This window comes from Pelecanus crispus, chromosome 2 (genome assembly GCF_030463565.1).
Source record: "Pelecanus crispus isolate bPelCri1 chromosome 2, bPelCri1.pri, whole genome shotgun sequence".
Lineage (NCBI taxonomy): Eukaryota > Metazoa > Chordata > Aves > Pelecaniformes > Pelecanidae > Pelecanus > Pelecanus crispus.
This window is the reverse complement of record NC_134644.1, coordinates 148,429,531-148,444,771: the sequence shown is the minus strand read 5'-3', so window position 1 is coordinate 148,444,771 and position 15,241 is coordinate 148,429,531. Positions and strand designations below refer to the sequence as shown.

The following is a 15,241-nucleotide window of genomic DNA, read 5'->3' as shown; positions in this document are numbered from 1 at the left end:
TTCTCCAAAGCTGTAGGAAAAAACAGTGATGCATACAATCCATGAAAATAATTACATTAAAAAATACTCAGTAAGTTAATATTTATTGGTATTTGTATTTAAACCCAGTAATATTAACTGTTAATACTTAACAACAGGTTCTGTAGACTCAATATATCAAATACATAAGATTTTAAAAAGTACAAAAAATAGAATAACCATACTCGACTGGTTCAATGATCCTAAATAGGAAATAAGTTTCCATTCTACTGAAATATGGATTAAACAACATTAAACAATATGGAAGAGTAAAAATGCTGAACAAAGTATTTTGTCAGAATTATTTGGTAAACACTTCAGTTTTCAAGGGCTAAAGCTTTGACAGCTATTACACTACAAGACTTTCACACCACCCAAATAGCAGCCACAGTTTATACATTTTTACACTGCAACATGTAATGTGGGGAATTGTTTTGAATGTAGATGAGTTAATAAATAATATTAATGGATATATAGGTATTAGATGCTATGCACACATATGGAGTTTTATAAAAATAAAGATGGTATTTCTCCACCCACCTGCCAAAGAGACTACCACCTCCCCATTTAACACGTAAGTGACAAAAATTAATGAAGCTTTATTGCTGGCAGAACCATGCCTGTGGCTCACTGAATTTACCGTCTAAGTATACACAAGCTCAAGTGCTCTATCCCCTCTCCCTTTCCTGGTGTTTAGTAAGGTGTGAAAACTCCAATATTTTTTTCCCATAGTTAAGACAGCTAAAGAATCTCTTTCCTCTGATGAGTCATCTGTTTGATTAAAACTTTCCTTCAATCTCTTTATTGAATTCACTGAAATCAGGGAATACATTAAGGAGTTAATGGGGAAAACATACAGGCATGGCATGATTGCATATGCCTTCCTTCCCTATGAAACCTGGCCAAAGATGGAGGCAGGAATATTAGAAGTTACAATGCAAAGTATATGACTGTCAGAATTCAGGCATTGTGTTCTTCCACTGATAAGTCAGCAGCCTCACTAATAGAAATGCCAGTTCAATTTATTTTGATTATCCTATGTAGTAAACAAGTTTTGTGATGTATCGTTAAATAATTAACACCCCCCCTCCCCCATTTACTTCACTCAGTAATAAAGAAATTAAAATAAGCAACAGTTTCACAAGAAAGAAGTCCATGTTGCAGCTTATGGCTAAACTCCAGAGATCCTTCAATATGCACTGAATTGCTGATGACGTATAAAGCAACTTAATTCAAAATTCACAATAGCATTTTATCTCTTACTTACACTTTGTTGGTAAGTTGTTCCAAATGTATAAGCTGCATTCAATTTAGTTTGGGTATCAGGACAAAGCTGAACAAAACATAATTATAATTAGGTTAATTCATAGGTATCATTTTCTCACATGAAATATTCACAGGTACCCCAAGCAGTTTATGTATTCACAGTTCTCACAAAAGTTATTTTGTTCTATTTTTTAAGAAGAGAGGGATTGATTTTGAAGAATAAACACGATTATTTATTGTACTAATATTGGTGTTCTTAGAACGCTGTTTTAGCTTATTCAAACTTGTATAGTATTTTTCAGTTCTGTCACTGAAGTTGAAATCTGTGGACAGGAGCATCCAGCCAGGCAAGAACAATCTTTCCAGGGATTCAACACACTGTGCTGCCTCAAGCTTTATTAATGGCTTCTGCTAAATCCAAGAATCCCATGAGAAAAGAACTCCACATTCATATTGCCCCCTTTCTTTTAAGCTAGCATTCTCAGAGGATCAAAGTTATGGCAAGTAACAGCTTTTTTTTTTTCTTCCTTTTTCAATGTAACTTTTACATTTTCTGCAAAGAACAAGTCATTCTAAGTAGAACCCAGAAAAATGGGTTCTGGGCCAAATTCTAACTAAATGAGCATGGCACTTAGTGGAGGGCATAGCAAATCAAGTCTGAATTTACATAAAACACAATTCTATTAGTGTGCAACTGAAATTCTGGGAATTGTTAAAATTATGCATTGAGGTTGCTTTAGCACTGCGATGCCTTATCATCACACACAGTCTATTACACTAAAATAGGCTTTGAATGGAAAAGCTATTCCTTTCCCATTGATTTTTGATAGCTACTAAAAGCTTCACATTTGCAAAATTAACGTGTCCCAATAAACCTTAAAATCTATGTCAGAATATCTCATTTTCTATGCACAGTAATCAACTTAATAACCTGTTTTCTCAAACACTAGTTTTCCTTAAAATTTGAGAGGCAGATACAAGACAGTTCATCCTGAGACAATAACAAAAGAAATAGGCGTCAGTCACTAAATCCTCAATGTCAGCTGCTCTTCTGTAGATACTGGAGCATTTGAATTGAAGTGCTCCAAGAGCGACATGAAGAGCCTAGAAAAGGGGACAGACAATTCCCAATTGTTCTTGCTATTATTGTTGCCAGCCTAGGGAATTGCTGAGAGTGCCCAGATCACCACCGGACTGCTAAACAAATTCTACTCTGTAATGTCTTTCGCAGCTGCCAATTTCTGCTAACAGTTAGGCTAACTACTATCATGCTTTCCACTTGCTTCTTCCTTGAGTTTTTCACATTCTATACAGCATGGTACTGCTCAAGTAGAATGCGCGTGTGCCACTGAAATCTGAAGGTAGAGTGTCCAAGAGTACTGTGAATCCTCTAGCCAGCGTTCCCCAATTCTATGTAAAGTCTCCCAGCAAGTTTTTATAACTTTCTTTTATGAAAAAGCCAGGCAGATACTGGCCAAAGCCAAAAGAAATAAACAAACAAAAAATCCCAAGAGAACTGAAAGAATATGAGGTGGTAGATCAGTTTTCCTACCTCTCTTGATAATGACATAATCACTGATTGCTTGGCATCCCCATAATGTGTGAAAACAGGTGACAACATCTAATAGGGACATACTCCCAGAATTTTCTATAAATGTATGTGGACGGAGAGCTAAAGAATATACTTTTCTCACCAAGAAAAAGAGGGCTAATAATAAATTACGTACATGGGTAACCGTATGCTGAATGGAAGAAAGAGATAGTTAGTTCTAAAAGACTAGTGCTGTTTTTCAGAGCTTTCCAATATTCCAAATTTATATTGGTCCAATGGATGAGGGCAATGTCACTGAATTTATACTTTTGATTTTTTAAAGATCATTGTGAGCAAGAATCAAGGGCTATTCTCCCTAAACTAGCTTTATGGTTATCTTATGAACTGTCACTACTGTAGTAACCAAACTCTTGGCTTTTGTCTTAATTTGGCTAAAGGCAATCAGAATGTAATGGTATCAACAAAAGGTAATTAAAATCAAACGTACCTGTAAGATGCCTCCTTCCAAATTTTGCCACTTAAGAAAGTTTCCTGCTGCATCAAATGAGGCTGCAATAAATTGCAGCTTTACATCCTGATGATGAAAACAGATAAAGAAACAATGAAACTGCCATAAAGTGAACATTCACATTTCAGGCACTGCTGTCTGATCGTTTGATGCTTCCCTAAAACTTTCAGCATAATTCCAGCTTCATTTTTTCCCTCCGATTTCATCTTTTTATTCTTGCTTTTGGTAGTTTACTTTTTTAAAAAAAACATACTTCACCATTCTACTGCTTCATTGGTGATGTGGAAAAAGTTCCAAAGGAACTTCTGTACAGGTAGACATGCCCTAAATTAATCAGAAATCTATGCAGATTTCTACTGCATACCAGGCTGGCATCTTGAGTGCTTCCAGGACCTTCAGTGATAGGAAGAATAATGAGTATTTTAGTTGTTAAAACAGAAGCTGTGTTGCAACATTGTTTAATTTAAAATACAATCTTTTAGAATATGGCTGAAAACTATTATTTTATTTCTGAGTCAAAAAGAAAACTGAAGATAAATCTGGCAATTTTAACAAAGAGGTTACCACTAGCACTACTTACTTTCTGTGATTACCTTAAAACTGTGGCAGTTAACAAGCTACTTAAGAAGGCCATCCCTCCCAGGGATGGATACCTGGCTTTGTTAACACTGAAATGATTGTTTTTCCTCACCTCTTTCTTTTTTCCTAATTCACTGTAGGAACAGGAAAAAGCTGGAGTAATAGACTGAATTCATCCCTGATACAACTCAACTTGTAGAGATTTGTAACAGAGATATTAAGGTTGGTATAAATGAAGTATGGATAGAAATGTGTAAGAACCAGAAGCAACAGAAGTAAAGGGTTAAACACCACATAGCAATAATGAACACTGTTCCCAGCAAGAAAGCTGAGAAATGGGTTCTGATAAAACCATGGCACAGACAACTTGTCAGGAAAAGATCATGTACCTTGGCACCAGAAGAATGGCAGGAAAGTTATAGCACATCACATATACCCCTCTTTTTCCAATTAGTTCACCAGGAAAACTGACAAAAGGATGTATATGTTTTAAACAAGGGAAAAAGACAAAGACCTACTTTGGTTCGGATTTATGGAGACTGAAAGAAACAAGACTGAAGGAAAGCCAAAACAACTATTAACTCCTATGGGGTATAAAAGATTTGTGTAATTACTAGTTCATCACTGCCAATCCAGAAGAACCTTGGGGACACAATGAGAACTTAATAGCTGGCATCCCTTGTTCCTTGTGTCACACACAATTGATCCTGGTCAGACCACTCAGGCAAGCACACCTTGGCCTTATGAGAATGTGGGTATGAGAGCGTGAGCAAAATAAATGTGTGACCAAGTGAGTGTAAGTCAGTAAAATCATCTTACCTAGAGATTTTTTACGTCACCTTCCTCTTCCGTAAGATCTCACACTGAGTTTTGTTACACTAACTGCCTAAAAATTACCTTTAGTGGAGCCACATCTGCAATGAATCTAAACCTCTTTATGTGATTATGTCCTCTTCCAAATGTCTGTTTCCCCATGTCTACTACCCAACACCTACCTTATCTGTTCCTTTAAAACTGAAGACTGTAGGGAAATGATTTGCCTCAAGCACTTGGGATGCTAATCCTGGTTGATCACCATAATATAGCCATGGAAGATTATGCCTCCTGAAAACAATTACAATGTTTTTTTTAAAGAAACATAACATCATAACACTTGCATCAAAGAACATTTAGAACAATAATTTCCATAAAACACTATTAAAGACTGAAGTTATGGAAAAGGCAACTTACCAGAAGGCTATTGAATGAACAATGCCTAGCCTTGCTGTATTGACATAAATATACTGAAATAAACCACAGGCATCAGTACTTGAAGAACTCAGTGAGTTCATATTCATTACACACATATTTCCAAGAGCTTGGCATGCTGTTAGATTGGAGTACAACTGCAGTGGAGAAACAGAAGAACACAGAAAAGTATTTATTTACCCTTCCTTTTGGTGAGGCAGTCATAAAATTAATGTTATCTTTAATAAGCCACACCTAAACTCTCATTTTTACTTGAAAGTTATTTTGTTTTGTCAACACCTAATATTTTCTTCCAGCTATTCAGGTTCCATATTTTTATAGGTCTGCAGATGGCAGCATGAAATCAACGCTCTCACTTTTTCAGTTTATTTTAGTTGCATCAGCTAGACGGTATGATGTGACAGAAATGTCAAAATCTGTATTTAGAAAACGAAGTAAGAATCAAAATGTTTAACATCACTTAGGCTGTATGACAAAGATGACTCCATCAAAGACCTAAGACTGACAACTACAATTGCATGTATCGTGACTATCTTCTTTTCAGTTTTAGTACTTTTTCTATTCTGCTGTTCCTAAACTATGTTGTATTTATACCATTGTTCAATTTTGGTAAACAAACCACTGCCATGTGATAAGCAGAAGTGATGCCTAGCATCTGTGTGCAGTGATCACTGGTATTAACTTGCTAACACCTATTGCCTTTGTGTGGGTCAGATTGGCAGTTGAATGCTACACTCAGGCAGAAGAGCTGAGCAGGCTGGGAATCAGGAACATCTTTGAGAAGTGCAGCTGGGTACCTAAACACCACAGACATCCTGAGGTACCATGGATAAGCACAAAACTAAGGAGCTGTAACAGCAACTTATCATCTGGAAAGGTGAAAAATAGTCTGGAAAAGAGGGAAAACATTCTAAGAAATCAGGAATTGGCAACTGCTATTGGCTATTCTACCTGAAAGAGCAGAAAACCAGTCTGGAAAAATAAAAGGACTGGTCTGAGAGAATATGCAACATCACCATCTATTGGCTGCTCCAGGTGATGCTGTCCTATGCCCCCTTACTTCTCTGTGATATCAAGATGACTTATTTGTTATCCAAAATGGAGAGTGAATCTGTCCCTGTCTGTCTGTCTCTCACACACAAACCCCCCTCCCCCCGCACAAACTTTTCTATGAGCTCTCCTAGGCAAGTTATCGGACCATCACTGGGGATGCCTGGCTGACTCCAGACTCTGCGACGTGGATCATCTTCAAAGTGAGACTTTGTCTGTCATCGATTTCGAGGCCCCACTCCTGGAAGCGGTTTGGTGAGCACTGTACTGGTACTATTTTGAATAACAGATATACATAGGAATGCATATAGGTAATTGATCATAAGTGTATTTGCTGGTGATTATTACTAGTGATAATTTTGTAGTAACTTGTAATATTGAAATTTATGCTTGCTGCCACTATTCATTGCTGCTACCATTGTAATACGTACATACTTGCTTTATTAATCGTAAGCATACTCACTTTACTAGTAGTAATTTGTAATAATCTGTAATAAAGAAATGTAGGAAATAAAGACTCCATGTGCTTGTGTTTTACAAAACTCTGCAAACCCCTATTGTGATTTTTATACACCTGTAGGCCAGGTAACCCTTTGGGTCATGACAGATTGGGAGAAAAGGTAGCGCCTGAGAAGTTAAAATCTGATTTTGAGGAGAGGAATACAGAAGGGAAATGAGGATGTGTGATAACAGAGTTGGTAAAAAGGAGGCAGAGGCACATCCCCTTCACAAGTGTGCATGATTCTGTTACCGCAGCCACTCTTCCACCCATGGTTACTGCCACCCAGACATATATATGATGTTATATAATGGTAAATAACACTTGCATGCATAAATCAAAGCAAGCTAGAAAGGATGGTTCTATGGTTATCCTTCTCCAACACAAAACATAATGATTAACTGAAAACCAAGTAAGAGGTAAAGACCAGCTGCCAATCAATACTGAGTATTTAAGAAGTTAATTTTCTGAGTGATCCCTTACTGGATATACTCAGTAACAGTTCACATACCTACTGACTATTGCAGGATTTTTTGTTTACCACCATTCACCTTGTGAAGATTCCAGCCCTGGAGACTTGCATTAACATTGACTAGCACTCAATATCCTTTCTAAACATTCTGTATACATATTTCTTTCTTATCTACTGTCATCTCAAAATAAGATTCTTTAAAAATAAGCAAGCTAGCTCCAAAAACTAGAGTGCCATGCTTTTATACAGAGTATCACTTCTGTGTAAAAAAGCAAACTGCAAACATCAATGAAACTCACCCAACAGGCAGAGGCTGAGGATTGCAGGTTTTTCAGAAACCATGCTGATGTCAGTGTTATACCCTGTAAGGAAGGAATTGCTTCATTCTCTTTGTTCAGAACAATTTATCCATAACGTAACCATCTGGAAAACTATGTCAGCTAAAAGATGCTACTTATTTTCTTCTCAGAGCTTTCTGTCCTTTGTAAGTGTCTAAATCAAACCAGGTCAGTTCAAAACACAATCATAATGCAAGAACTTGTTTCACTTCACTAAATTAGACAAAATATACAGAACAAGAGCAGAAAAATTTTACTTTTTAATATGGATTCTATGACGAAGGAGTTTACTGCACAAGGGAAGTACTAATGATTTCAAGGGTAAGGTGTTGATTGGGTGGTAAATTTAGCTCAGGACCAAATTTGCCAAATCAATTATTTCACAACCTGCCTTTTACAACTACTCATTTTTGAACTGCATTTTCAGAAAGCAAGACCAATATTTGCTGTCAGGAAAACTGAAGACTACTTTTTGCTTTCTTTCAAGCAGTAGCCTTTAATTCATTTAAGAACAAACTACATTTATTGGCCACATAGCATTTCCTGAATTCAGAACTACATGGAAAATGGTCCTAACTTCGAGCAGATTTCACAACTAATACAAGTGCATTAGCTAAACCAATGAAAACACCTTCATTCTTCTCAATAGAACATACTTTCAACCATTAGCCAATTCAATGACTTCAACAATTTCATACACAGTCTCAAATTGTATATGTGTCCATTTTCTTCTATCAGCTCTAACCATCTGACAACTAAAAATGTCCTTTCAATCTTTATATCTTCTTTAAAATATTTTATATGAATACCAATTTTACATAGTAAAATGAAAAAGAAATTGAAAAAGCCCAGAGGCTCTCATGGACTCTTCGCATGTTTTTGTGATATACATGTGTTTTAAAGACATACAATTAATACAATAGACCACATACTACTTGTTTTGACACTAAATTAATGTAAATTACTTCCCTTTTTTCAGTTGCCAAGCAGGCATGAATTTTCTTAAACATATTCCATTAGAACAATGCTTGCCTGGTCTACATGTCTACACTCTTATCTTGATGCAAATTACCTTGCAATCACTGCGATCAGACAACAAACCACCACCTTTGTTTTTCAGGAATGGAATTTAAAAGACTTACTGAAAGTAAATAATGAGATAGCTTGAAAATGTTTTAGAACAAACACACTTACTAGCTGTCCAAAACGAACAGTTGCAACTCCCTTTGGGAGTAAGCTGTCACTAGCACTGAAACACAATCCCCCAGTCTGGAAAAAAAAAAAACAACCCAGAAATAAAAAAATGGAAATTTATACATTTGTCAACATAACTTTTCTTTTGCTGAGCTTCAATACAACAAGCATTCTTCTACTTACTAAAATGTTTGGGCTGCTGCAGTCACAAGACTTGCTGACATTGATGAACGTTTGTTCACATCTTACACACCTACGGATCACAAACATGAAGAATGCACTTAAAATGTACTTAAGTATGAGATTTAGTACTCAGTCAAAGCTGATTACATAGTATGCCTGATTACACTGTCAGCATCTTCACTAGTTCAAACTGAAATCCAAAATACATTACCAATGTGTTTCTACTGTCAGTGACGTAGAAAAGAAATGAAATAGTTAATTATCAAAATAAGAATTCCATTTCTGCTTCCAATCCAAAGCCTACTTATAGTCACACTAAAGCAAAACAAACAATCAAACCAAGCTGCTGCTCATATAAGGACTTCAATGAACACAAAACATACTGAGTTTGATATGGGGTTGAGGATTTCTAATTCACTGCTTTTAAAACTGTCATCCCAAAGATACAGACTGTTCCTCAAGAATATTCCATTTAAACAGAACATGACACGTTCAAATTTATCATCACAAAAGGAAAAGAATACTCACCTATTTCCTGACACATCTGAAGCAGAGAATGATTGCGCACTTCCATTACAATGTATGCACAGTGCTTCATTAAGTAAAATGCCATCGACACTTCTTTCCACTAAGTGCAAAAGAAAAGCAACTGTGATAAAATGCATGATGCACGGTATGTCACGCAGGGTAAGAGAAGTGTGAAAAAATAAATTGTCTATGCAGATATAAAATCAAGAGCACAGCTTGCAATAACATCCACTATAAATGTACATTCATATACGTATATGTGCATTGTTTATAGCTATGCACATGCAGTCTGGTTTTAATGAGAAATGCGATATTTCATATCCGGTTTTGCTGTTCCTAGTCATTTATTCTGAACCAAATTTCAAACCAAGGCTTCACTGCAAAGCTAGAATTCAAAATATCAAGCTTACAAATTACTGGGAAAAATATTTTTGATTTTCGTATGAAATGATTCATGCAAATGTCACAAATTCAAAGTTTCAAAACCACATCTTCCAGCAAATAAATCATTTGGCAAGAGATTTCAAGTCTAATTATACTAAAAAAAAAAAAAAAAAAAGAGATGCAAAGAGAATTAAAAGAATTACAATACTAATGTTCTTTCTGCATGTTAAATTACAGAATCAGCTTTGCTCTCAATATTTTACCATAGAGGCTCGGAATGTATTTTGTAACTTTCATAAAGTTTAAGGGAGATGATCTGGTATTCACTCTTCTACAGACTCCTTTTCAATTAATGATCTGGAAAACAGTGATTCTCCAGTACACTCTGTTAGAAATGTAACCAAAGTGGACATTAGTAATACTTAATCAAAGAATTACAGGCACACAAAAATTCTTTTCCATCCTGTGTCTTTGAAAATAAGGAAAACTAGAGCTCCCAAGAGCTTTTCTGTTGTACACCTTTGATGAAATTTATAATTTGCTCTTAGTTTTTTGCTATACAAGATAAGCAAAAATACAGTTAACACAGACACTAAAGTTAATACTAAAATTAATTTTCTGTGTCTACTGAAATTCATCCGCAACTATTAGAGAGCATCAAGTAAGAGGCACAGATATAGGGAAGCATGTTGCAGGAAATCACAGATATAGGCATGTGTCTCAGGGAGATATGAAATCCACTGATATCGACGCATAGTAGTTTGCTTGGCTTGCTCAGGCTATTCTCTTCCACCTAGTCATATATGTGTAATTCCTGTACTGCAAAGTACTTACACATTATATCCTTCAAAACATTTTAATGTTTTTTCTTAGTCTATATTGACATTGCTTTTATCCAAATTTTAATGCCTCCACCCAGCGCCAGCCAGCTTAAAGGAAGTGATACACCCGTATTCATTTTTTCAATGTTTGCATAATGGTTTTTATTGCAATGAACAACAGTACAGATTTATCTGCTGTCTTTCAGGAATGAGGTTTAAGATCAAGAGGAATGTTGAATTTTTACATTAGCTATGTAAACATATGTTAAATCTCCTTTCTTATTTAACAAAGAGCATGTCTTAATAAACTCAAAAATCTAAAATAAGCACTAATATCTCATAACTTGCATACATTTCTTACCTAATATTTCATTACTGAGGCATTTACATTTTCCTTCTGAAGTTAGGCCTTTAGGGCAAGTAATACAATTCCACCCATCTTGAGTAACTCCACTCTAAAATAAAATGCAAAACTATTATAATTTCCAAAAATATAGACATCACCAAATATCTCTGAAGAATGCCTGATCCAGATGTTATTTACTAGAAAATGTGTTCAGATACAACAACATCGATAACATTCATGAAGCTTTTAAAGGTAAAAAAAGGCTGAACAATCTGGCAAAAGTAATTCCTATGCAGACATAGACTTAAAAAAGTGTTCTTAAGTTTTTCTGAATCCATTAGCTAACACCCTTTACTGAAGATAGAGTTGATTAAAAATGGAACGTTTAAAAAAGATATAGAGGTTTTACACTTGCAGTCAGGAGAAAATTTAAAATTTAAAAAAGCATTGTTATTATGGCAAAGTATGAGAAGTTCAATACTTACCATATTTTCTGGGCATTTTTCACAAATAACAGAGGACCCACCATTACTAGAAACCATCCTGTATCCTGGCTGACATACACATGAACTACCTGGAAAAAAAAAAAAAAAGGCACTTTTAGTCTATATAAAACTGTTTTTCTTTTTTCCACAGAATACTAAGAACAAGTGCTATTGTTCTCAAGAGATCAGTATAGGTTATTAGACAGACAAATAAAACATCTGAGCTGTGCATGAAAATCACCTTGCTTTTTAAAAAAAATGTTCATGTTACAGTTTGTACAAAGATGTTTTAGGAAAATGTTACTAGGCTGACCGATACACTGGGGGGAACAGGAACCCAGAGCCTGTGTTTTTGTGGGGTTTTTTAAACTATATCAGTTGGTTTAATAACAGATATAATCTCTCCCTCTACATCTTGCCACACTGCCATTCTTACTCCATCCTCTCTACACCACCAGCATTATATGTTTGTATGCAGTTTTTATCCTTTAAAATAGGAAGTCAGTCCTAAACCCAAAACATGTGTATATGCAAAGGTTTTTCAAAATATAACTCTAGTTTATAAAGCTATTTTAAACTCAAAGCTTTTAAAATTGTTCATGGGGATCAAGCTTCATATTAAATAGTTTTCAATGAATTATGTCCTAATAGGATTCTATGTACTAATATTCTATGTACTAATGATTCTATGTACTAATAAACTGTATTTATTATTATTTAAGCTTATTGAACTGTGCATGTAAAAATCATGTAAAATTCTGTGAAAAGTTTTATAACCTTAAAGAACATCCTCATGAGACCAGTTTTACAGAAACAACATTAGTCAAAGTGATCAACCATTCATACTTAACTACAAAGAAGAAAAAGCTCAATAGGATTAGGTCAATGAAGAGACTTGAGTTGTGACATTCACTGTGATGATACCTAAATTTTTAAACATGTTGCTTGAAAGCCGAATCCACAGTGATGAGCTAGCCATGGAGTGCATGGGCAGACTTGTGCAATCCCAAGTGGAATTCAGACAAGATGCAACAGCAGACTGAGCGGCAGCTACCTACACTGCTCCATTCAGATGCTGCAGAAAAAAATTAAATCCTTGACTTCCCCCTGGAATTTATCTCTCCTTGAAGCCTTTGAATTAGAGGAAGATTCAAGTCTAAAAGGGAGTTATGGATCTAGACACTCACATTATCAGGGGGTCTGAAAACTATTACCGTGCATTTTTTTCTGCAAGTAAACTACGGGGTTACTCTTTTAAGATATGATGATGGCGGAGCAAGAGGTGACCAGCTTTTACGCAGCAGTTGTGAACGCAGCCATCCAGATCAGTGCATCTGCCTGAGGTACCAGCGTTGAAGAGGGATGCTGTTGGGTCTTAGTCTCAAATTTGTTTCTGTACACTCAACACTGAACTCCCACTTCTCTTGGACTGTGTATTTATAAAAGATGGGCATTGTCGTATCATCTTATCTCCTAATGAAAATGAACTACCACCTATATTTTTCATTTAGGACTGTGTGTCGTGTATGCTCCGAGTTCCCACACGGGACTTGGATTAGTACAGCCCGAAGTTCTCAGATACTCAACATCTCAGACATTCAAGTTTCGACATGGGAGTTTCAAGTTATGGAGGTGTTCAAGAGACATTCAGGGGCCCATGGAATTTTACTGATGAAAATGTCAATACCTGTAGCCATACAAACCCCTGAGGAAAAGAACGATTATAAAAAAAGGCCTACAGACGTTTCCCTGGGGCGTATCTCTGAACACAGGTATCAGAGCTGTGCTGCGGCCACTTAAGTCTCTGGGGGATCCTGTCCCTGTTCGCTGCCTTTTCAGGCACCTGCCCCTGAGGACAGCTCTTTTACCGCCAAAACGCGAGCCCAGGTGCTGCACCTCCCCGATGGCGGCGGCGGAGTCGAGCGCGGAGCCGCCTCAGCTCCGCCGGCCCCGCACGGCCCCCGGGCGCGGGCGGCCCCGCCTCCCCCCGTCCGGCAGGGCCGGGTCGCTCACCGCCGGCGCTCTGCCGCTGGTGGGGCCCGCAGGGCCCGCAGGCCAGGCGGGAGACGTCGAAGTAGCGGGCGTCGCCGCAGTCGGCGGGCCGCTGGAGCGGGAGGGAGAAGGCGCGGGCGGGCGGCAGCACCGCCGCCACGGCCAGGGCCCGGAGCAGCGCGGGGGCGGCCCAGCGCCGCGGCGTCGCCATGGCTACCCGCGGCCTCCTGCGGCCTGCCCTCATTGGTCGGTCGCCTCTCGTACGGCGAGCGCGAAGGGCCCGCCGCAGGAGGCAAAGCGTTCGCGTGCGGGGCGCACAAGGCCGCGGGGGGACTGGGAACGGGGGGAGCCCGAGCGGGGCGGGGCAGGTGGGAGCAGGGGAAGGAAGTTAGGAGGGCTTTGTCTGGCTTCTTTTGGAACATCAGCGGGAAAAACAAGAGAAGACAGAGGCCTGGTTTGCGCTTTCTGGTGCCTCATCTCCAAAGCTGTTACACAGCGCATTAATACAAACGCGACACGCGTGCGTTGCTTCCCTCCCGAGAGGAAACCGGTAATAGGGCAAACTCACAAAATGCCCAGAGGAACGGATGGACGCACAGCCAAAGCCGCCCCCTTTTGCTTTTTCACCTGCCAGGATGCTCTTGTTCACACTCCCTCAAACGTTACCAAAACCTTGCAGGGCACTTCACGTCCTGGATTTTAATTATCCCTCACTGCCCCTTTCCTGTGTACTACCTGCTTAACTATTACGATTCTCTGTATCAGCATTGCTTGGAAGCCTGTATACTTAACGTACCAAACGCTTTATTCCTCATGGGATTTCTTCCGTTGGGTTCAGGTTTTTAAAGGCTGAGTTATTAGGTCAATCTACTATAAACAATACAGATTTTTGTCTATCAAAAATGGAGCAGACAAGTACAGAAGGCGGCTAGATATGCATGGGTATACGTAAAAGACAGGGAAAGGCAGGTGGGACAAAGGCACTAGGACAAAATAACCACCTCACCTGCGCAACCGAAGCGGTCTGCCTCTCCCCTTCCCTGCACTCGGGCCTTACACCCTTCCTCCTCCTCTCCCCCCCCCGGCCCTGCCTGCCCTTCCTCCCAAAACCCAGCCTGGAGCCAGCCCCGAGTTCGGGCAGACGTTGCGCCTGCAGCCGTCGAAGGGCAGCGGCGGGTGCAAAGCCGCTCCCCGGTGCCCGAGGCACCCGCAGGCTCAGGCCGGGCCGCGCCGCGCCGGCCCTGCCTTCCCCCCTGCCTCGCCCGGGCAAGCACCGGGACTAACGCAAACCGGAGACCGCGACAAGGCGTAACGCGCCACAGCAACGGGGACCCAAGTGACGCTGTCCCCTACGTAAACCTACGGGGATGCCGCGGGGGCGGCCACAGGCACGGAGCCACGGCCGCATGCGCACGAGCGGCGGCGCCCACCGACCCCTTCCGCGCGCTAAACCGGCGCGCGCGCGCAGTGAAACGGCCCGGGCGCGGGGCCGCGCATGCGCAGCCTCAGCGGCGGCGGGTGGGGGTGGTGCTTGCGCGCACCGCCCTTTCCGCCCCGCCTCCCGGCGGCGTTCGGGGGCGCCGCGGGCTCGAGGCATGCGCGCGCGGGGGCGGGGCTGGGCGCCTGGCGCGGGCCGAGCGCGGGCCGGAAGGACTCGTGCGGAATGGGGCGGCGGGGCGGGGGTCGCGCAGGCGCAGTGCCGCCTCGCCTCACAGCGTCGTGGGGGGGAGCGACGGAGGGCGCCATCTTGGCGGTGCCGTGCCGGGAGCTGCGGGGAG

The 15,241-nt window shown here is 39.9% G+C and overlaps 1 protein-coding gene across 1 annotated transcript in view; it reads right to left on the bottom strand.

The window, feature by feature from the left end:
• TMEM67 (transmembrane protein 67) overlaps window positions 1–13,707 on the bottom strand; it is a 30,043-nt gene extending 16,336 nt beyond the window's left edge. The window contains exons 1-11 of the mRNA XM_075705354.1: window positions 13,485–13,707; window positions 11,472–11,560; window positions 11,002–11,095; window positions 9,436–9,535; window positions 8,908–8,977; window positions 8,725–8,799; window positions 7,492–7,554; window positions 5,154–5,308; window positions 4,919–5,027; window positions 3,324–3,410; window positions 1,286–1,351 (exon numbers count right to left, since the gene is read on the bottom strand). Of these exons, the coding sequence (XP_075561469.1) occupies window positions 1,286–1,351; window positions 3,324–3,410; window positions 4,919–5,027; window positions 5,154–5,308; window positions 7,492–7,554; window positions 8,725–8,799; window positions 8,908–8,977; window positions 9,436–9,535; window positions 11,002–11,095; window positions 11,472–11,560; window positions 13,485–13,707 (1,131 nt within the window). The remainder of the gene's footprint in view (window positions 1–1,285; window positions 1,352–3,323; window positions 3,411–4,918; window positions 5,028–5,153; window positions 5,309–7,491; window positions 7,555–8,724; window positions 8,800–8,907; window positions 8,978–9,435; window positions 9,536–11,001; window positions 11,096–11,471; window positions 11,561–13,484) is intronic.
• Window positions 13,708–15,241: the final 1,534 nt, after the last annotated feature.